At 41.8% G+C, this 23527-nt stretch overlaps 1 protein-coding gene across 1 annotated transcript in view; it reads right to left on the minus strand.

Annotated features, from left to right (window-relative positions):
• LOC120299490 (sodium channel protein type 5 subunit alpha-like) overlaps window positions 1-23527 on the minus strand; it is a 96194-nt gene that overhangs the window by 20360 nt on the left and 52307 nt on the right. The window contains exons 18-23 of the mRNA XM_039324341.1: window positions 22943-23362; window positions 18647-18766; window positions 16471-16594; window positions 12395-12549; window positions 7782-7955; window positions 2240-2362 (exon numbers count right to left, since the gene is read on the minus strand). Of these exons, the coding sequence (XP_039180275.1) occupies window positions 2240-2362; window positions 7782-7955; window positions 12395-12549; window positions 16471-16594; window positions 18647-18766; window positions 22943-23362 (1116 nt within the window). The remainder of the gene's footprint in view (window positions 1-2239; window positions 2363-7781; window positions 7956-12394; window positions 12550-16470; window positions 16595-18646; window positions 18767-22942; window positions 23363-23527) is intronic.

The following is a 23527-nucleotide window of genomic DNA, read 5'->3' on the forward strand; positions in this document are numbered from 1 at the left end:
TTAGCTGTGCTACTCCCTTTTATTCTATTGGCTTTTGAAAGCCAATAGAATAGACTCTCTTGAATAGAGTCTAATTCTATTGGCTTTCAAAAGCCAATAGGAATTGTCCAGGCTGTCTCTGCCCTGCTGAGCCCATCAAAAGTCCCATTCTGCAAACAATGCTGCACCAGTTGAGTAGTCCTCAACTTACGACCGGTTGAGTAGTCCTTGACTTATGACCGGTTGGGGTCGTGGCATTAAAAAGGTTGAGAACCACTGGTTTAAATGCTATTGCTATTTTATCAGCAGTAGGAAAAAAATAACTTATGGCAATGCAATATGATTTGAACATCTTTCCAAGTTCAGTTATGGATTTAGTATGCATATTCATCATCACTGCTTATACCCATTTGTAAATAAAACTATTATGGTATATAGGAGCAGGATCAGCAAAGTATATCTAGAATGGAAAATTCACCTGTATCATCCTTGTTAATGCCATGGCGATTTGTTAGGGGCGTTCCACAGAAAGTACTGTATATGGGGATATATCAGAGGCATACCCTCTTAGCAATTTGGAATCAAACTATTAAACACTTAAGTAATCAAAAACAGCTCCTTGGAACATATGTCAAAAGCAACAGCAAACTAGAAAAGATAAAGGAAAATCACTCCTTGGAAGAAAATGGATTTACTGAAGATTTTAGTTCTTCAGAACTGGAGAAGCTTCTTGGGTGAGAAGCAAAGTAAAAACAAAAGAAGTCCAGTTGCCTTTTGAAAAAGCACCTTTGAGACCAGAAAACCTCTTCTTCACCTTATCTTTGTGTGAATTAGGGAATTTGTCTGAGAAGTTTTCTCATGTTTTATTTTATTTTATTTTATTTTTAAAATTTATAAGCCGCCCCACTCCCGAAGGACTCTGGGCGGCTAACGATAAAAAACACATAAAACATAACAAACAACAATACAAAAACAATCATCCAGGGGTAAGGTTTTATAAACCCCAAGATGTTACTATCTTGCTGTTCTTTACTCCCTACTCCAAGTTGTGATGTCAATCATCTGCTATACATACAGTATATTTGCTGACGCTCTACTTAAACGTATGTATGTATGGTGTGTTTTATTAGTGTTGTGTGTCAGTATTGCATGATCTCTGTAGATGACATATGCTAAAAAAACAAGCCTATCTACCCAAAAGCTATTAATGCAGGGGGTCCTAGAGCATAACCCAAAAATAACAGAATAACAGAGTTGCAAGGGTTCTTCGAGGTCTTCTAGTCCAACCCTCGAGATCCTATACTATTCCAGGCTTTCTTTGGAGGCTTTATGGGATGGATACACGTGGCCATAGAAAGAACAGCAGAGTAACAGAACACAATAACAGAGCTGGAAGGAACCTTGGAGGTCTTCTAATCCAACCCCCTGCTCAAGCAGGAGACACTATAAGATTCCGGACAAGTGGCTGCCCAATCTCTTCTTAAAAAGGGTATGATCAAAGCTCTATCCAACAATTAACCAGTGGAACAACCTGCCTCCAGAAGTGGTGAATGCTCCTACATTGGAAGTTTTTAAGAAGAGACTGGACAGCCATTTGTCCGAAATGGTATAGGGCCGTGGTGGCAAACCTATGGCACGGGTGCCAGAGGCGGCACTCAGAGCCCTCTCTGTGGGCACACACGCCATTGCCCCAGTCCTAGGCCTTCACCTGGATTTTATAAAACCTTTTCGCTTTAGGCCTCCACCACTGTGTGCAAAAAAAAAAAGGTTCAATCAATCAATCAATTTCAACTTCTCACGGGAAAAAAAAGATCTCGCAAAGTTGGAATTGATTGATTGAATTTTTTAGTCCCACCCAGTCTGCCATTATCATCGCAGCCACGCTCACCCAATGGGCCACGCCCACCCGGCACCCGACAATACATAAGTGGGTTTTGGGTTGCAGTTTGGGCACTTGGTCTCTAAAAGGTTCGCCATCACTGGTCTAGGGTTTCCTGCCTGAGCAGGGGATTGGACTAGATGACCTCCAAGATCCCTCCCAATATTATTATTATTATTATTATTATTATTATTATTATTATTATTATTATTATTATTATTATTATTATTATTATCTCGTCTCTATTCATTTTTTATGTGTGCTGCATTTATAAGATTAATTACACTTTAGGGAAATCTCTGCTCTGATCCTCTGATCATCTCATGCTTGTGGCAATAATTCTGAAGTTGCTTAAAAAGCAGCAGTTTTTGTTCTTCTTACCCGCATCCCTTCAAATCGAGACAAGGCTCTTAGTGGTCGCAAAGCTCGCAACGTACGGAGAGATTTCATGGAGCTCACATCTGATTTTCCAAGCAAAGGTGCTATAAGAGTTATCAAGGAGATCTAAAACAGAAAGTAGGAAGATTAATTTCAAGGCATTACTTTAAATACCATGCATTTTGCCTCCTCCTGTGCTAAAAATACACCAGCCAATTAATTTTCTGCGTAACTTTTAAAAGAGGGCATCATGAAATGGTACAATAGGATTTGACTTTACAAAAATTTGGAGAATGGACCAGTGAGAGATTATCTAGTATTTCTCTAACCTTGTACTAGTAATTTAGCATGAATATTCCGATTTGTAAGTATTCTGCTGTACAGATAAATTTCAACTTTCGACCACAATTATTTCTGTTGTTGAGCAAGATTGTTAAGTCTTACACAATTTTTTTAGCCATGATTATTAAGAAAAAAAAACTGCAGTTGTTGTGAATAATGTGGTTGTTAAGCAACTCCAGCTTTCCCCATTGAGTTTGCTTGTCAAAAGCTGACTGGAAAGATCACAAATGGTGATCACCTGATCCCTGGGACATTGCAACCATGAGAAATATGTACTGGTTGCCAAGCACCCAATGTCAAGTTTCGAAGCATGTTTTTTTTCCTGCTGCAACAGTTATTGCTTCTCAGCTTGCCAATGAACTCAGAGGGGAGGGAATCAGATTGGAATGCAGATTTCAAAGATTAAGGAAGTGGACCATGGGAACCAAGGACATTTACCAGGTGTCTGGCCAGACCTGGAGATACTTTCTCATAACAATATTGCTGCATCTAATTGGGCATTGTGACCTAATCCAGAGGGAGGAGAGAGAATTCTATGCTTTCATTATGTAGGGCTTGGGTGGGTTTTTGCCAGAGCTGGTTTTGCTTTGATCAGTGCGGAAATAATGTACTCAATAAAGTTTTACATTAAGAGATCGGAATGTCTCAAAGGTTTTTGCTTGGTTGGGTTTGTCAGCCGGAACCCTGTCACCCACATTTTGATTGTGTGACAATAGTTCTAGGTGTAAAGATTGGTTGTAACTTATTTCCAGTGCTCTTATAACTTTGAACAGTTACTAAACAAATGATTGTAAGTCAAGGGGCATTTGTATTCTACTACCCAGTTGGTCAGCTTTTTCATGTTTGATCTCCAACAGTCCAGATCCATAAAATAGGTGAAAGATGTCCTAATCTCAAGCTTGGCTTGAGTAGTTTCAGTGGAGAATTCAGCCAAGCGTCCATATTAATGAATTATTGTTAATTGCGAAGTCGTGTCCAACCCATCACGACCCCATGGACAATGTTCCTCCAGGTCTTCCTGTCCTCTACCATCTTCTGGAGTCCATTTAAGCTCAGACCTCCTGCTTCAGTGACTCCATCCAGCCATCTCATTCTCTGTCGTCCCCTTCTTCTATTGCCCTCCATCTTTCCCAGCATTAGGCCCTTCTCCAGTGAGTCCTTCCTTCTCATTAGGTGGCCAAAGTACTTGAGTTTCAACTTCAGGATCTGGCCTTCTAAAGAGCAGTCGGGGTTGATCTCTTTTAGGACTGACCGGTTTGAACGCCTTTCAGTCCAAGGGACTCGCAGGAGTCTTCTCCAGCACCAGAGTTCAAAGGCCTCCATTCTTTGGCGCTCAGCCTTTCTTATGGTCCAACTTCCATGGCATAGCTTTCATAACTTTCACGGCATAGCTCATAGCTTCATTGAGTTATGCAAGCCCCTTCACACAGGTTATGTAGAAAGGAAACACAGGGCCACCCACAAAGGACTCAAATGTTTATACACCAATGCACAGAGTATGAACAGCAAACAGGGTGAACTAGAAATTCAGGTTAATGAGGGCAGATACGATATTGTTGCCATTACGGAAACATGGTGGGATGAAACTCACACATGGAACACACAGCTAGAGGGATTTAAATTATTTAAAAGAAACAGACCAAATAAAAGAGGAGGTGGAGTTGCTCTCTGTATAAGAAATAACTACATCTCCACAGAAATAGAGTACAACAATGATAAAAACTGTCTTGAATGCATTTGGGTCAATATAAAAGGGGGGGGAAATGACATTGCCATAGGTGTATACTACAGACCACCCAACCAAACAGAGGACATAGATGAACTTTTTGCTAGTCAGCTAACTAAGGTATGTAGGAAGCACATCACAATAGTAATGGGGGACTTTAACTACTCTGACATCAACTGGGAGACAAACTCCGCACCAAGTGGAAGATCAAACAGGTTCCTGGCAAACCTAGCAGACACTTTGTCTCCCAAAAAGTAGAGAAGGGAACTAGGGGATTAGCCATCTTGGATCTAATTCTCACTAACAGAGATGAAATGATAGACGGTGTTGGAGCCATAGGAACCCTGGGAGGAAGTGATCATGCAATATTAGAATTCAACATTATAGAAGCACAACCAATAGAACACAGTCAAACTAGAGTCTTGGACTTCAAGAGAGCTAATTTCAATAACCTTAGAGAGGGCTTGGGAAGGATTCCATGGATGAGAATCCTCAAGGGGAAAACAACTCAAGAAGCTTGGGAAATTTTGAAAAATGAGATAATAAAAGCACAGTCTAGCACAATACCAACAAAGAGGAAAAATAACAGCTCTCAAAAGAAACCAGCATGGCTGCATAAAGCACTCTCTGACAAATTGAAAGATAAAAAGGACAAGTATCGAAAGTGGAAAGAGGGGAACATAACTAAGTCAGAATATCAGCAAATAGCCCGAGCCTGCAAAGATGAAGTGAAGAAAGCCAAGGCTCAAAATGAACTGAGGCTTGCGACCAAAGTCAAAAATAACAAAAAAAGCTTCTTTCAACATGTAAAAAACAAGAAAAAAGTGAAGGAAATGATTGGTCCATTAGTGGGTGGAAGTGGCACGAAGGTGACAAGCACCAGGGAGAAAGCAGAACTATTTAACTCATTTTTTGCATCTGTCTTTACACAAAGGGAAAAAACAGACCAACCTATCAAAAATAGTGCCACAAAAAACAAAACAGAAACACAAGTTAAGATAGGCAAGAAAATCGTTAGTGAGCACCTGTCCAGCCTAGATGAGTTCAAATCGCCAGGACCAGATGGATTACACCCCAGAGTTCTCAAGGAACTGGCAGATGTGATATTGGAGCCACTGAACTATATTTTTCAAAGATCCTGGAACACAGAGGAACTACCAGAGGACTGGAAAAGAGCTGATGTAGTTCCCATCCTCAAAAAAGGAAAAAAAATGGATCCAGGAAATTACAGACCTATCAGCCTGACCTCAATACCTGGGAAGATCCTGGAAAAGATAATCAAACAACGAATCAACGAACACCTAGAGGCAAACAAAGTCATTACTAAAAGCCAACATGGGTTTGTCAAAAATAGATCATGCCAGACAATCTTATTGCATTCTTTGACCAAGTGACAAAATTAGTGGATCAGAGGAATGCTGTGGACATAATTTACTTGGACTTCAGTAAGGCATTTGATAAAGTAGATCACAACCTACTACTTGACAAGATCGAAAAATGTGGGGTAGACAGAACCACCACCAGATGGATCCGTAGCTGGCTGACCGGCCGTACTCAGCGAGTGGTCCTCAATGGAACTGAATCTATATGGAGGGAAGTGTGTAGTGGGGTGCCCCAGGGCTCTGTTCTGGGCCCAGTACTCTTCAACATCTTCATCAACGATTTGGATGAAGGGATAGATGGGGAACTCATCAAATTTGCAGATGACACCAAGCTGGCAGGAATAGCCAACACTCCAGAAGACAGGCTTCAGAGACAGAAGGATCTGGACAGACTTGAACACTGGGCACTAACTAACAAAATGAAATTCAATGGTGAAAAAAGCAAGGTTCTACATTTAGGCAAGAAAAACCAAATGCACAAGTACAGCATAGGTGGCACCATGCTCAATAGTAGTAACTGTGAGAGGGACCTCGGAGTCCTAGTAGACAATCACTTAAATATGAGCCATCAGTGTGCTGCAGCTGCCAAAAAGGCCAACACAGTGCTAGGCTGCATTAACAGAGGGATAGAATCAAGATCACGTGAAGTATTAATACCACTCTTCAATGCCTTGGTAAGGCCACACTTGGAATACTGCATCCAGTTTTGGTCACCACGATGTAAAAAAGATGTTGAGACTCTAGAAAGAGTACAGAGAAGAGCAACAAAGATGATTAGGGGACTGGAGTCTAAAACATATAAGGAACGGTTGCTAGAATTGGGTATGTCTAGTTTAACGAAGAGAAGGACAAGGGGGGACATGATAGCAGTATTCCAATATCTCAGGGCTGCCATAAAGAAGAGGGAATCAAGCTATTTTCCAAAGCACCTGAAGGCAGAACAAGAAGCAACGGGTGGAAACTAATCAAGGAGAGAAGCAACCTAGAACTAAGGAGAAACTTCCTGACAGTGAGAACCATTAACCAGTGGAACAACCTGCCTCCAGAAGTGGTGAATGCTCCAACACTGGAAGTTTTTAAGAAGAGACTGGACAGCCATTTGTCCGAAATGGTGTAGGGTTTCCTGCCCGAGCAGGGGGTTGGACTAGATGACCTCCAAGGTCCCTTCCAACTTTACTACTATTGCTATTACTATTACCATGACAAGGCAGTAATCCATGATATTAATGAATAAGTGATCAGAATTCACAGTTCTGTTCTCCTGGTTGGAATTTGAATCATCCTGGGCCCCGTAGCCAAAGAAAGAACCAGATTCTTAGAGTCTTTCTGAAAGTCAGGAGAGTGGGGGCAAGTTCCTTCCAGGGATGAGGTGCTACAGTGGAAGAGATGTGCCTCCTGGATCCCACCAGATGGCGCTCTTCCTCCTTCCTTCACTCAGAAATCGTTTTGTACAGTACTATTTTATACAACTCAATCACTCTCAGCCACTTGCCTTTCTTCAAATTTAAGCAGTCCCAAACTGTAAAAATGTTCCTTCTCCTTCTTCTCCTCCTCCTCCTCGCCTCCCCTCCTCTCCCTCTTCCTCCCCCTCCCCTTCTTTTTCTACAATTATTGAAGTAAAACATGTTTTATCTAATGTCAGAATTTCATCAGAGACCATTGGATCTTTTCAGGGAATGAGCTGCAGAGAAGTTTTAAAAAGGAAGACATTTTGTACATTCTCAGCCAAAGTTAAAAGCTGGCCCATAAGAAACACTTAAATGAGTAGGTCAATACATCTTTGTCGTGGTCGTCGTCCTCCTCTCAAACTATACAAAGAATTTCACACAAGGTTGCATCATAGATGTATATCAGGGCATTACAATCTGGGTAATTTTATTGCTGATCCCTTTTCATCCATCCCATGAAATTATCTTTTTTCCAGGTCTATGCTCTGAGTGCCTTAAGCATATGCTGTGCTTTAGCATGAATACATTTGCCATCTAAGCCAAAACCTTTGCTGTGTTGTCTCCATTGTGCCAGTTGATTTTGGCAATCAACTCATGCTCACTTGGAAAATCAATGAGATCCATTCTGTTTCAGCTGCAATACTTACATCTACAATCAAAAAATCAAGCCAGCACCAAGCGTTGGTGAAGTATTTCTGGAATCCATAAGCCACCCATTTCAGCAGCATCTCTAAGACAAATATGTAGGTGAAGATTTTGTCAGCATAGTCCAGCATGGTTTTAATATTCTGTCTTTTGCTCAAGTAAATGTCTTCAAATGCCTGAGATAAGAATGAACATATTATTACATTTGTAGAATATTATTACACTGAAGGGATTTTATTGTGCTTATGATTTTAGTATGTTTAAGTTTGACATTAGCATTTATTTTATATATAGTGACCATTTTATATTGATACTTATAGTGTTATCGTGTAATCATTGTTTTGTTATTTTGTCATCATTATTTTGTAGTTAATTGCTTGATCAGATGCTTAATTGCTTGATCAGATGCTTTATATATATATATTGGAAAAGTAAGGGCTTCATGCTTTAGGTATAGGTGATTGCTTATATGAAAAGAACACAGTAAGGGGAGGGGGAAAAGGAGTTACGGATGAAGCCTGGGTTGCTGTGTATGAATCATCATCTAGGAATTATTTTTTTGTGCCCTCTTATGCCTAGTACCAAGACCTGATCTCTTTGTTCTGAAAAGGCATAAAAGGTGGAAGACATCTTTTCTGGTTGTTGTCTTCATCTCTCTACCAGCCACGAAGAGAGATGGGGTCACCCAACTCTGTTTTGATCAAAATAAAAGTTGTTTGCTTGCTGAAACCTCGGCTCAGGAGTGTCTTTGGCTCTTTTAAATTCCTGAGTAATGCTGGGGCAATTGTGAGGCTAAGTGGAAAACCTTACATCCTGGCGCCTAACGTGGTGGTAGCCACAATGGCTCTGCCCCCACATCTGGAGACCCCTGTTAAGGTCCCAGCGATCTTTCAATTCTCAGCAGGATGAAACCAGCGACAATTGAATTATCTCCCTCTCCTTTTCCTTCTCCCTCTCCCCCTTCCTCCCTTTCCCTTTCTATCCTCCTCTTCCTCTTCCACTCCTTCTTCCTTTCTCTCTCTCTCTCCCTCTTTCTCTCTCTCCCCTCCCCTCTTCCCCCTCTCTCTCCCTCCCTCTTCCTTCTCTCCTTCCCCCCTCTCCCTTTCTCTCTCTCCCTCTCTCTTCCCCCTCTATCCCCTTCTCCATATCTCTCTCTCTCTCTCTTCCCCCTCTCCCCTTCTCCCTCTCTCCCTCTCTTCCCTCTCTCCTTCCCCCCTCTCCCTTTCTCTCTCTCCCTCTCTCTTCCCCCTCTCTCCCCTTCTCCATCTCTCTCTCTCTCTTTCTCCATCTCTCTCTCTCTCTTCCCCCTCTCCCCTTCTCCCTCTCTCTCCCTCTCTTCCCTCTCTCCTTCCCCCCTCTCCCTTTCTCTCTCTCCCTCTCTCTTCCCCCTCTCTCCCCTTCTCTGTCTCTCTCTCTCCCTCTCTTCCCTCTCTCCTTCCCCCTTCTCCCTTTCTCTCTCTCCCTCTCTCTTCCCCCTCTCTCCCCTTCTCCGTCTCTCTCTCTCTCTTCCCCCTCTCTCCCCTTCTCCCTCTCTCTCTCTCTTCCCCCTCTCCCCTTCTCCCTCTCTCTCCCTCTCTTCCCCCTCTCCCCTTCTCCCTCTCTCTCCCTCTCTTCCCTCTCTCCTTCCCCCTTCTCCCTTTCTCTCTCTCCCTCTCTCTTCCCCCTCTCTCCCCTTCTCCGTCTCTCTCTCTCTCTTCCCCCTCTCTCCCCTTCTCCCTCTCTCTCTCTCTTCCCCCTCTCCCCTTCTCCCTCTCTCTCCCTCTCTTCCCCCTCTCCCCTTCTCCCTCTCTCTCCCTCTCTTCCCTCTCTCCTTCCCCCCTCTCCCTTTCTCTCTCTCCCTCTCTCTTCCCCCTCTCTCCCCTTCTCTGTCTCTCTCTCTCCCTCTCTTCCCTCTCTCCTTCCCCCTTCTCCCTTTCTCTCTCTCCCTCTCTCTTCCCCCTCTCTCCCCTTCTCCGTCTCTCTCTCTCTCTTCCCCCTCTCTCCCCTTCTCCCTCTCTCTCTCTCTTCCCCCTCTCCCCTTCTCCCTCTCTCTCCCTCTCTTCCCCCTCTCCCCTTCTCCCTCTCTCTCCCTCTCTTCCCTCTCTCCTTCCCCCCTCTCCCTTTCTCTCTCTCCCTCTCTCTTCCCCCTCTCTCCCCTTCTCTGTCTCTCTCTCTCCCTTCCCCCTCTCTCCCCTTCTCCCTCTCTCTCTTCCCCCTCTCCCCTTCTCCCTCTCTCTCCCTCTCTTCCCCCTCTCCCCTTCTCCCTCTCTCTCCCTCTCTTCCCTCTCTCCTTCCCCCTTCTCCCTTTCTCTCTCTCCCTCTCTCTTCCCCCTCTCTCCCCTTCTCCGTCTCTCTCTCTCTCTTCCCCCTCTCTCCCCTTCTCCCTCTCTCTCTCTCTTCCCCCTCTCCCCTTCTCCCTCTCTCTCCCTCTCTTCCCCCTCTCCCCTTCTCCCTCTCTCTCCCTCTCTTCCCTCTCTCCTTCCCCCCTCTCCCTTTCTCTCTCTCCCTCTCTCTTCCCCCTCTCTCCCCTTCTCTGTCTCTCTCTCTCCCTTCCCCCTCTCTCCCCTTCTCCCTCTCTCTCTTCCCCCTCTCCCCTTCTCCCTCTCTCTCCCTCTCTTCCCCCTCTCCCCTTCTCCCTCTCTCTCCCTCTCTTCCCTCTCTCCTTCCCCCTTCTCCCTTTCTCTCTCTCCCTCTCTTCCCCCTCTCTCCCCTTCTCCGTCTCTCTCTCTCTCTTCCCCCTCTCTCCCCTTCTCCCTCTCTCTCTCTCTTCCCCCTCTCCCCTTCTCCCTCTCTCTCCCTCTCTTCCCCCTCTCCCCTTCTCCCTCTCTCTCCCTCTCTTCCCTCTCTCCTTCCCCCTTCTCCCTTTCTCTCTCTCCCTCTCTCTTCCCCCTCTCTCCCCTTCTCCGTCTCTCTCTCTCTCTTCCCCCTCTCTCCCCTTCTCCCTCTCTCTCTCTCTTCCCCCTCTCCCCTTCTCCCTCTCTCTCCCTCTCTTCCCCCTCTCCCCTTCTCCCTCTCTCTCCCTCTCTTCCCTCTCTCCTTCCCCCCTCTCCCTTTCTCTCTCTCCCTCTCTCTTCCCCCTCTCTCCCCTTCTCTGTCTCTCTCTCTCCCTCTCTTCCCTCTCTCCTTCCCCCTTCTCCCTTTCTCTCTCTCCCTCTCTCTTCCCCCTCTCTCCCCTTCTCCGTCTCTCTCTCTCTCTTCCCCCTCTCTCCCCTTCTCCCTCTCTCTCTCTCTTCCCCCTCTCCCCTTCTCCCTCTCTCTCCCTCTCTTCCCCCTCTCCCCTTCTCCCTCTCTCTCCCTCTCTTCCCTCTCTCCTTCCCCCTTCTCCCTTTCTCTCTCTCCCTCTCTCTTCCCCCTCTCTCCCCTTCTCCCTCCCTCTCTCTCCCTCTCTCCCTCTCTCTCCCTCTCTCTCTCTCTCTCTCTCTCTCTCACACATGCACACACACACACACAGAGAGAGAGAGAGGCATACACACATATCCACAGGCACACAACATATACATGCTGATGGAACATTAGACATAATACAAGGAAGGCATAGCAAATATAAATGGAAAACTCATGAAAAAAATCAGGGTAAAAAAAAGGGTCTGTCAAACTTCTTACTTTTTTTTTTTAATAAACCTCCTTTATTATGCTTTCCTCTGACCACAGCATTTTTTCTCTTTTCTGTTGCTTTAGCTACCACTTTAACTCACTTTCCTTTCCCATTCTATCTCTCAATGTTCTCAGGCCACTAAGAATTTCATTTTTTTCCTCCATTGACAATTAATAAGATGCTGAAGCAAATCCTGAACGCTGATGAAATGAAAAAAGTTCATTTTGATATGATGGTGCCTTCAAATTAGCGAAAGTACAAAAACCTCAAAACTAATCAGATTTAAAAGCAGACTATGGAGGAGGCAAGTATATAAGTGGCTTTCCATGAAAACCTAATTAGACATTCAGCCAGATCCCCAAAACAATGAGTTTTGTTTTGAAAGAATCATAAAATGGGTAGATCAGTGACGGATCAGATTTTTAACCCAGCTCCTTTTGTTGTCAGGCAGTCCTCAACTTATGACTACAAGTGAGCTCAAAATTTATGTTGCTAAAAGGAGATAGTTGTTAAGTGGATTTTGTCCCATTTTATGACCTTTCTTGCCACAGTTTTTAAGTGAATCCCTGCAGTTTTAAAGTGAGTAACACAGTTGTTAAGTGAATCTGGCTTCCCCTTTGACTTTGCTAGTACAAGGATCACAAAAGGGGATCATATGATCTTGGGACATTGCATCCATCAAAAATATGAGTCAGTTGCCAAGCGTCTAAGTTTTGATCACATGGCCATGGGGATATTGCAATGTGTGAAAAAAGTTGTAAGTCACTTTTTCCAGTGATGACATAACTTTGATCGATTACTAAACAAAATGTTGTCTACACTGATGTTTCTCAGTTTCAGCACCTTTAAGATGCATGGACTTCAAATCCCAGAATTTCTCAGCTAGCCAGCTGGCTGGGGAATTGTGGGAGTTGAAGTCCAGGTATTTAAAGCTGTCAAGGTTGAGAAACCAGATTCTACATTATTCCTTACTGGAAATGACAATGTACTTTCATTTCTTCTGCTTCATTTAATGTTAAAGGAAAAACAATTTACACATACCAGCGCTCCACTACTCAGCAAAATCATGAACACAATGAAGCTTTCAAACCAGTTGTGTTCCACAATTTGGTAACATGTCTTTCTTAAATTCCACCAGGTTTTCCCTGGAAACTTAGTAGTATTCACTGAACACCAAGGATAACGGTGAACGCATCCTGAAAGAGACATTAAAGTCACAATGTAAAATTAATGCACAAAGACAATTCCCATGAACAGGTTAAATATATATATATATTAGTTCTGCATCCTGTCTTTCAAGATGCTTGATGAATCTCTCTGAGAAGACACCACTAATCCAGTTGGCCATTCTGTCTGGGATGATGAAAAGTTTAGACCATCCTTTCTGGATGAAGAAATTTTCAAAATGTTCAAAAGCAATTGTAACTTGAATTGATCGAGGAGAGGAAAAATTGATAAAATTCATAAAAGTACGGGTGGTCCTTGACTTACAACTACAACTGAGCCCAAAATTTCCATTGCTAAGCAAGACAGTTGTTAAGTGAGTTTTGCCCCATTTATGACATTTTTGCCACATTTATTAAGTAAAGGATGTGATCCTTAACGAATCTGGTTTCTACCATTGATTTTGTTATTGGAAGCTGGTTGTGAAAGCTGCAAATGACTCCGGGACTTTTTTTCAGTGCCTTTGTAACTTCAAATGGACATTATACAAATGGTTATAATATATATATTGCTATTATATATTACACATAATATATATATATAATAAAGTTGGAAGGGACCTTGGAGGTCATCGAGTCCAACCCCCTGCTCAGGCAGGAAACCCTACACCATTTCAGACAAATGGCTGTCCTTAAAATCTTCCAGTGTTGGAGCATTCACCGCTTCTAGAGGCAGGTTGTTCCACTGGTTAATTGTTCTAACAGTCAGGAAGTTTCTCCTTAGTTCCAGGTTGCTTCTCTCCTTGATTAGTTTCTATCCATTGCTTCTTGTCCTGCCTTCAGGTGCTTTGGAGAATAGAATCATAGAATAACAGAATTGGAAGGGACCTTGGAGGTCATCTAGTCCAACCCCCTGCTCAGGCAGGAAACCCTACACCATTTCAGAAAGATGGCTGTCCAGTTTCTTCTTAAAAACTTCCAGTGTTGGAGCATTCACCGCTTCTGGAGGCAGGTTGTTCCACTGGTTAATTGTTCTAACTCTCAGGAAGTTTCTCCTTAATTCTAGGTTGCTTCTCTCCTTGATTAGTTTCCATCCATTGCTTCTTGTCCTGCCCTCAGGCACTTTGGAGAATAGCTTGACTCCCTCTTTTTTCTGGCAGCCCCTGAGATACTGGAACACTGCTATCATGTCCCCCTCATCCTTCTCTTCATTAAACCAGACATACCCAATTCCAGCAGCCTTTCCTTATATGCTTTAGCCTCCAGTCCCCTATTCATCTTTCTTGTTCTTCTCTGTACTCTTTCTAGAGTCTCAGCATCTTTTTTACATCGTGGTGACCAAAACTGGATGCAGTATTCCAAGTGTGGCCTTACCAAGGCATTGTAAAGCGGTATTAATACTTCACGTGATCTTGATTCTATCCCTCTGTTAATGCAGCCCAGCACTATGTTGGCTTTTTTGGCAGTTGCAGCACACTGCTGGCTCATATTTAAATGATTGTCCACTAGGACTCCTAGATCCCTAGAATGCAATAAGGTTTGTCTGGCATGATCTGTTTTTAACAAACCCGTGTTGGCTTTTAATAATGACTTTGTTTGCCTGTAGGTGTTCACTGATTCATTGTTTGATTAATCTTTTCCAGAATCTTCCCAGGTATTGAGGTCAGGCTGATAGGTCTGTAATTTCCTGGATCCATTTTTTTTTCCTTTTTTGAAGATGGGAACTACATCAGCTCTTTTCCACTCCTCAGGTAGTTCCCCAGTGCTCCAAGATCTTTGAAAAATATAGTTCAGTGGTTCTAAGATCACATCTGCCAGTTCCTTGAGAACCCTGGGGTGTAATCCATCTGATCCTGGTGATTTGAACTCGTCTAGGCTGGACAGGTGCTCACTTACCATTTTCTTGCCTATCTTAACCTGTGTTTCTATACTGTTTTTATGGCACTGTTTTTGATAGGTTGGTCTGTTTTTTCCCTTTGTGTAAAGACAGATGCAATAAATGAGTTAAATAGTTCTGCTTTCTCCCTATTGCTTGTCACCTTCTTGCCACTTTCGCCCACTAATGGACCAATCATTTCCTTCACTTTTTTCTTGTTTTTTTACATGTTGAAAGACACCTTACTATACCTTACTATAACAACAAAAGTTGTACAAAATCAATTATTTATCTTCAGGAAAGTTGATTAGATGGAAAAAAAAGTGGGGAAAAATAGATTGGTGATATACCTATGACAGGGGTAGGCAACCTTGGCTCTTTTATGACTGGTGGACTTCAACTCCCAGAATGCCTGAGCCAGCCATGCTGAGAGGAAAGGCAGAGGTTTCCAAGCTGAGCCATGCTGGCTCAGGAATTCTGGGAGTTGAAGTCCACAACTCATAAAAGAGCCAAGGTGGCCTACCCATGGACTACGAGCTTAAGTCATCCCAAAGTGCTTTTTCAAGAGGCAACGAGAGTTGTTTTTTCTTTTTCCTTGAAGACATTTTGCTTCTCATCCAAGAAGCTTCTTCAGCACTGTCTTCAAGGAAAAAGAAAAAAAATCCAGTTGCTTTTGAAAAAACACTTTAGTGACAGCCATGATCTGGATGATCAAGAGTCTCCATAGATATCTACCAACGGAGAAGCATGTAAATTGAGTCAAGGACTAAATAGTGTTAAGATGTATTAAAGCAGACATGTCAAACACAAGGCCCGGGGGCCAGATACGGCCCTCAAAGTGGTTCCATGTGGCCCGCGAAACCATCCTGGAAACAGTGAGGGAACGGCCCCTGCTACCCTGGCCTGGGCCCAGGCCAGCCAGGAGCCAATGTACAATTTTGTGGTGGCCATCTTGGCACTTGCCCTGGTTCACCATGCCTTGGCACTTGCCCTGGTCCCACCCCCTTCTGCCAGAGACCCTCAGATCTGTCCCACTCCTGCCCAGGCCCCCACAGGCACCCTTAACGCAAAAGATGTAGAATTGGCCACGCCCAACCAGTAGGCCACATCCACTCCATCCAGTAGGCTGCACCCACTCTGGCCACATCCACCTGGCCCCCCAAGGCCAACCGCAATGCTGATGCGGCCCTCAGTGAAATTGAGTCTGACACTCCTGTATTAAAGACTTGTTGAAAAGAAGCAAGTCAGTTGCTATCAATTTTCAAGTTTTAAAGTTCTGACATTTAAGATGCATGGATTGAGATCTGTTTGAGTATTAGTTGAAGATGCATGGATCTTTGGACTGTTAAAAGAGAAATCAGCTGGGCAGTCCTTGAAGAAAATTGTATACAGTTTTCAAAGAACCATACTTTAAAAGAAATTCAGAGTGGACCGTTTTGGTGATGCTTTGATATGTCTGTGAGTCCATATATCAAAATCTGCATGGTGATGGATATGGTGTCACGAAGCCTTGCTCCTTAAATGTAGGTAGACCATCATGATAATCACAGAATGTGTTGTCATGTGACCAGATTTGTTTTTACGATTTTTTTTTTTGCAGAGGTCACTAACACCACAGACCTAAAGTGACCGCCACAGTAGCTAACTGAATGTTGCAGTCATTAAAGGAACCAATTATTTGCTATCAGGAGTCTTTTGGCAAAAAATGGAAGTAAATGCCAATATTGTAAAACATAGTCACATAACCGTGGGGCATTACAAATAGGTATAAATCTGGGCCAGTTATCAAATACCTGAAATGTGGTCTTGTTACTGGCAGGGGGGAGAGTCATCAGAACTTCAGAACTGGGTTGTAAGCACCCAGAAAGGTTTGTTTTAACCTCAAAAATTGCAGGCATCCAGTCATAAGCTGACTACTGTACATCTGCAGATACATGAGGGGATGACACTTCAATTACAAATGACACTTCAATTACAGATGGTCACCATCTGGTAGATTCTGACACACAGACTCACAGATATCTCTGGGGACAACCTGGTGTTTATAAAATCATATAAATCTTCAAGGGGCTCCTTACTTTCTGGGAAACAATTGCCTGGCTGCTTGAAATCCTCATCAAGCTCGAAGATGTTCTTCAGGAAGTCATCTGGGTCTATCAGATCCACAGTGCTGCCTTCTGAACAGCTGGTAGAGTCTGCAATCTACAAAACAAAAAAGACAGGCCAGATATTTCCACAGGATCAGCTGTCCCTTGGCATTCCTGGAGTAAATGCTGAGAGAAGACACCACCATTTTTTTTAAACATGGAGTTGGGGTTCTGCATGATCTGAACTCAAATGGCAAAAGTAATTTGAAGAATACAACACTAATTCAAACCAGATGTGTTCTTTTCTCAAAGGCCATTACTGGATCACAGAATACACCCATGGGTGGGTGTTAAACAGATTTTGATCTCTGCATATTCCTAGTTCTAACAGGTAGTCCTTGATTTACAAGAATTCATTTAGTGATCGTTCCAAGTTACAATGGCACTGAAAAAAGAGACTTGTGATTGTTTTTCACACTTACAGCCGTTGCAACATCCCTGTGATCATGTGATCAGAATTCGGATGCTTGGTAATCAACACTCCTATTTATGATGGTTTCAGTGTCCCAGAGTCACGTGATCTCCTTTTGTGATCTTCTGACAAACGAAGTCAATGAGGAAGTCAGCTTCACTTAACAACTGTGTTACTAATTTGAGAACTGCAGGGATTCAATTAGCTACTGTAGCAAGAAAAGGAAAGTAAAATGGGGCAAAATTCACTTAATCGCTGTCTCAACCTGGTAACAGGGGTTTTGGGCTCAATTCTGGTCATATGTTGAGGGTAAGTGCGAAAAATTGTCATATGCCAGTTTTTTCAGTGCTGTTGTAACTTCGAACAGTCACTCAAAGAACTGTTATAAGTTGAGGACGTACAGATAGATAAGCTGGGCTGAGAAAGATTGAGCAGCTATGTTCCCCGGAGAATTCCCATATGGGAGGGTGAAAGATTAGGTCCACACATATGAAGGGCCAATTAAACAGATTTAAGCCTATGCCTAGGAATCTTCTCAGCACGAAGAGGGAGTCAAGCTATTTTCCAAGGCGCCTGAAGGCAGGACAAGAAGCAACGGATGGAAACTAACCAAGGAGAGAAGCAACCTAGAACTAAGGAGGAATTTCCTGACAGAACAATTAATCAGTGGAACAATCTGCCTCCAGAAGCGGTGAAAGCTCCAACACTGGAAGTTTTCAAGAAGAGACTGGACAGCCATTTGTCTGAAATAATATAAGGTTTCCTGCCTGAGCAGGGGGTTGAACTAGATGACCTCCAAGGTCCCTTCCAACTTTATCATTATTATTATTATTACTAAAAGAGATTGTGTATAGCTCAGAATTGAATTGAGGGGTCCTTATTATTATAGATCATCACACAGTCAGCCAGATGTTCAGACTGGATTTGGCATTTTGTCTATCTATCGAGTCCTTACCCAGGACCTGGGATAGGCAGATGTGGATGTTTGATGGTATTACAGGTATCGTCGCAGGATGGAAGCAGTTCTTAGTAAGGCCGCCTTTTGCAATTGACTAATAGAGAATTTGTCAATGCCAATTGTGTTCAAGTGGTGCTCCAGTTGTTTGGGGATTGCACCTAAGGAGCCTATTGGTACTACCCTTGCTTGCTTTTGCCACAGTCTTTCTATTTCTATTTGTAGGTCTTTGTATTTTGTTATCTTCTCCAGTTCTTTCTCGTCTATTCTGTTGTTATTGTTGTTGTTGTTGTTATTATTATTATTATTAATCATCGCACAGTCAGCCAGGTGTTCAGACTGGATTTGGCATTTTTGTCTACCTATCGAGTCCTTACCCAGGACCTGGAATAGGCAGATATGGATGTTTGATGGTATTACAGATATCGTCACAGGATGGAAGCAATTCCTAGTAAGGCCGCCTTTTGCAATTGACTAATGGCGAATTTGTCAATGCCAATGGTGTTCAGGTGATGGTATTATTATTATTATTATTATTATTATTATTATTATCATTATTATTATTATTATTATTACTATTATATGGAATTCAAGGGAGTTTGGACTTTGTCCCTGAGTGGCTATGCTCAACTGTAGGCACCCCGCCCCACGTTCTGCACTTCTTCTCCTACACCTGAACTTCACCCATATATCACTTTGGCAACATTTTTCTTGGCTGTAGATTGGGGAGTGGTATTTACCTCTTTTTCCTTAGACAGCGAGGATCTGACTTTCCCTTTGGGAATAGAAATTTCTGACATCCGGTTCCAGACTTCGCAGCTTTTGGCCTTTTCTCCCCTCAAGCGCAACTGGTTTTCTTGCTGAAAATCATAATAGCTGGGATTCAAAATGAGTTTGCTAAGCGCTGGTTGCCTTGGCTACCAATATAGCAGCCACAATCACATGATCCAGGCCTCACCTCCTTTTTGCGGGTGCCAACCCTACAGAGTATAAAAATCAGGATTCTGGCTAAATTTATTTATCTTCTTTTCCATGTACAAGCAGTCCTCAACTTACAAGCATTTGTTTAGTAACCATTTGAAGTTACAACAGCACTGAAAAAGTGACGTACGAGCATTTTTCATGCTTACAACTGTTTCAGCATCCCCAAGGTCACATGAACAAAATTCATAGGCTTGGCAACTGGCATGTATTTACAACGGTTGCAATGTCCTGGGACCACATTTTGCAACCTTCCGACAAACAAAGTCAATGGGGAAGCAGGCTTCCGGTGGATCTGCGCGCGCGATGGTGGCTACTTTGTAGCCGTCCTCCTGGGAAAGTATCAGAACTGCTATGAACAGCGGACATCAGCTGTTCTGCGGTTCAAAACCTCCCTCCCGGGCAAAGGGAGGGAGGAGAGGATCGTCTGAATAGTGGTTGAGCCTCTTATGCACCCTCAAGGTTTTCTTTTGGGGGGTGAAAAGAGTGCTCCCACGGAGTTCGGACTGTCTCCACTTCCCAGCTGTTTTTGTCTCCAGGGACAAAACAAGCCACGATTAAAGTGATCTGGTGAGTTTTTTAAAAAAAGTGGACAGAGTAGAGGATTTTGCTTTTTTTGATTTTATTTGGATTTTAAGTTTGAAGATTTACTTTTATTCCCTCTTTTTGTCTTTTTCTTTTGTTAAAAGGGAAAGTAAAATGGCGATCGGCAGGCTTTTTGGTGTTTTTTTTTCTTTTGACTGGAACGGAATGGAATGGATTTGATTATCTATAATGATTTTTTTGATGTTGGGTTTGGATTTTAGGAGGATTATTTTTCCTGTTTAACTCTTTTTATTCTTTGAAGGATTCTTTTGTTTTGTTTTGTTTTTTGTACTTTTAAAAATGGAATGGATTTTTTATTTAATTATTTTTCTTTTTTTCTCTTTCCCTTTTCTTTCTTTTTCTTAACTTTTTTTTATTATAATGATCTCCTTTTGAAGGATTTTTTGATTTTTTGGAGTTAATCTCTCTTTTTCTTTTGTTTAACTTTTCTTTCCCTTCTTTTTTTTGGGGTAATTTTTAAGAAGGAGTAAAGATTTTTTAAGATGGCTCCAAAGCGTCCAGTAATTCCTGCAGCTCCTAAGGTGGTTTCTTCTTCGGTGATATCATCAGCGCAACAATCTAAATCAATTGCTTCATCCTCTTCTTTGGCACAGTTAATAACAGTGAAGGATTTGCAAGATATAATGGGAAATGCTATAGCTCAAATTAGGGGAGAAATGAAAGAGATTTTAATGGAAAATAACAGGATTTTGAGGCAAGATATAGTTTTGGCTTTAAAAGGAGTTGCCTCTGTTCTTGAAAAGCTGAATTTTCGTGTAGAAGAGGTAACAGATAAAGTGGAAGTAATGGAGGGAAAATTTGAAGGCATGGAAAAAGAGATGGAAAATTTTCAAGATGAGATTCTTATGCTTCAATATAGACAAATGGAACATGCCTTAAGAATTAGAGGCTTGAGAGAGACTCTGCAAGGAGATGTGAGAGAGATGGTTGCAAATGACTTTGCTGTGATTTTGAATAGAGAAAAAGAGGAAATACTTACTGAAATTGAAAAAACATTTAGAGTTAACTCTGTGGTGGCAAAGCAAAAAAATTTGCCAAGAGATGTGGTAATCTATTTTGGGAAAAGATCCCTGCGCAATGAAATTATACAAGCTTTTTATAACAAGAGGTTTCAAATTGCTTCACAAGATGTTATAATTTTAAAGGAGATCCCATCTAAAATTTTAAGTAGAAGAAAGGAGTTTGCTTTTTTAGCAGATGAACTTAAAAAGAGGCAAATGTTGTTCAGATGGGATGTTCCGACTGAAATGGTGGTGAATTACCTGGGGACACATTATAGACTTAATACTGTTCTTAAAGCAAAAGAGTTTAATACTTCGGTCCTGGGGTTATGTTCATCGCCATCTACTACGTTTAAAGCTTTGGAAGAGAAGAAGGTAGAATTGCAGTCTGAAGAGCCTATGTTTATGAAAAATGGGAAATCTCAGTTTGAGGGGCCTCAACAAGTTGAGATGAAGGAGCAGAGGACAACTCGTGCAACATATAAAAGTAAAGAAAAGGAGCAACAGAAGAAGGAAGTTAAGGAAGCCTCACAAGTATTGGTTTCTGAGTCTGCAGGAGAAGCAAGATTTACAAACTTTTTGGGGTAACCTTTAAGAGCGGATTTCCAAGCACTTCTCTTGAGGTTTATGGATAAGAGAAATTGATAAAGAATGTATAGATTGTTTTTAGGTTATTGATAGATTACAGTTTATTGTGGATGGAATTGGTTATTGGTAAAGAGGAGAGAAGATTATGGAGATCGAATGAAAATTTTAGATAAGAAGTTTAAGTTTAGCAATTTAAGGAGTATTCAAAAGAGTATTTTGTTTTAATGGTATAATGAAAGTGTATATGTCTATTTTTGTGTTTTAGGATAAGGAAAGAGGGAGAGATTAGATTTTATATTGTATGTTAAGATATCTAAGGAGTATTAAGAAGCAATTTAAGGAGCATTCAAAAGAGTATTTTGTTTTAATGGTATAATGAATGTGTATATGTTTATTTTTGTGTTTTAGGATAAGGAAAGAGGGAGAGATTAGATTTTATATTGTATGTTAAGATATTTAAGGAGTATTTAAAGGAACATTTCGCTTTAAATATGCATAAGGGAATTTTAATGGTTTAAGTAATGTTTATATTTGTGTTTTTGAGGAAGTTTATAAAGAATGATGGATAATAATATAAGTATGACACTAGAAAATGTTTAGAGTATTTTATAATGTGTTCAATGATTTTTTTTAAAAAATATTTTTTTTCTTTTATTATTATTTTTAAGAGAAGTTTCTTTTTTTCTTTTTTTTTGTATTTTCTTCTTACATATTACTGTTAACTATCTTACAACTTGTTTAATTAATGTATTCAGATTTGTTTATGAGTTATATTTGCCTTAAGATGTTTTGAAAAATTTTTAATTAAGCCTGTATTCAGCTCTGGGAAGGCCGGGGGAGGGGAGGGGAGGGTTGGGGGGGTTTGGGGAAGGGAATTGTTTTGTAAAACTTAAAAATTTTCAATTAAAAAAAAAGTCAATGGGGAAGCCAGATTCATTTAACAACCGTGTCACTAACCATTTAACCACTGTGTCAAGAAAGGTCATAAAGTGGGGCAAAACTCATTTAACTGTCTTGCTTAGCAATAGAAATTTTGAGGTCTCAACTGCAGCTGTAAGTTGAGGACCACCTGTACCATTTTCCAACAAAAATCCTCGCACCTAAACCTCCTGTCCAGGGATGTTTCCACAAAAAAATCCACGAAAAGGAGTTGAAGCTTTGATCCCATGGTTGTGGCTGTGTTTTTACTTTTCTGGACACTCCAGCAGATATGTTGCTGCTGTTTATCCAAGAAAGAAGAATTTTTATTTATTAAATTTATATGCCATCCATCTCACTAATTATAGTCACCCTGAGAGGCCTACAAAATGATTAAAGGATGATACAAAATATCATATGCATCTTCCTAGTATTTATTTATCAGCATTTCTGCCTACAGACTTAAGTAGATCTTCTCATAGAAAGAGAAGGTGCAGGGAAATAGTATATATTTTAACCCTTTTGCCAGATTTGCAATTTCTGACAAAAATTTGGTTTCTAGGTAAGCAACAAAACCAGGAGATCTTGATGAACCAGTACTGATCCTCTCTAAGGCACTGTTTTTCAACTTTCGCAACATTAAGATGTTTGGACTTCAACTCCCAGAATTCCCCATACAACTTTCTGGCTGGGGAATTCTGGGAGTTGAAGTTCAGACATCTTAGAGCTCCCAAGGTTGAGAAACACACCTCTAAGGGAAATAACTAATACACAATAACTTCTTGGAATCAAGTTCAATCCTGGTGTTTTCATGGACCCATCACAGGGCTAGCCACTGTCTTCTTCAGAGATATAGTTTCAACCTAGGAACGTCCTGCTGATCTTCTACTGACCCAACTTGACTTTGTGATATGCTGAGATGACCTGAATCTAGCTCCTAACCTGCTTTGTACACTCTGTCTCCATGACCGAGCCCAGATCTTCTGAGATGTCGCTATCAGTTTCCACGTGAGCAATCGGAACACAGATAAGCACGCTGGGATTGGAGATAAAGTCATCTTGGTTGCTCTTCTCACTTGCCCAGGGGCTGCTGTGACCATCTTTGGAATTATGGACGTTGCTTCTCAATTCTACCTCATTTTTCTCCAAGTCACATTTTACTTTCTTGGTGGCTGCTTTCCTCTTCCACCCCAAAACTCGGAAGAAAATGGTCAATACAGCTTGTTTTGCAACATGAAGTCCTCTGTGGATCCTAGCAAAGGCAATCTTCAAGTTGTTGGTCTCCCTGTCCTCTTCTGGGAGCTGAGTGAGGTTATCGGTACTGAAGGAATTCAGCAGAAGGGCAATGAACAGATTGAGAACCTCAGAGGAAGGAGAAAGCAAAAGGTTAATAACAGATGCAAATTATTATTAGATTTGCTTACAGGTAATATAACAGATTATATCATTATTATCATTTGGAATACGAATGGGGAGACAGAGGTCATTTACAAGAGGAAAGAATATTTGGATAAAAAAAAATATCCT

The sequence above is a fragment of the Crotalus tigris genome, unplaced genomic scaffold (genome assembly GCF_016545835.1).
Source record: "Crotalus tigris isolate CLP2741 ecotype Arizona unplaced genomic scaffold, ASM1654583v1 scf7180000024297.1652928, whole genome shotgun sequence".
NCBI lineage: Eukaryota > Metazoa > Chordata > Lepidosauria > Squamata > Viperidae > Crotalus > Crotalus tigris.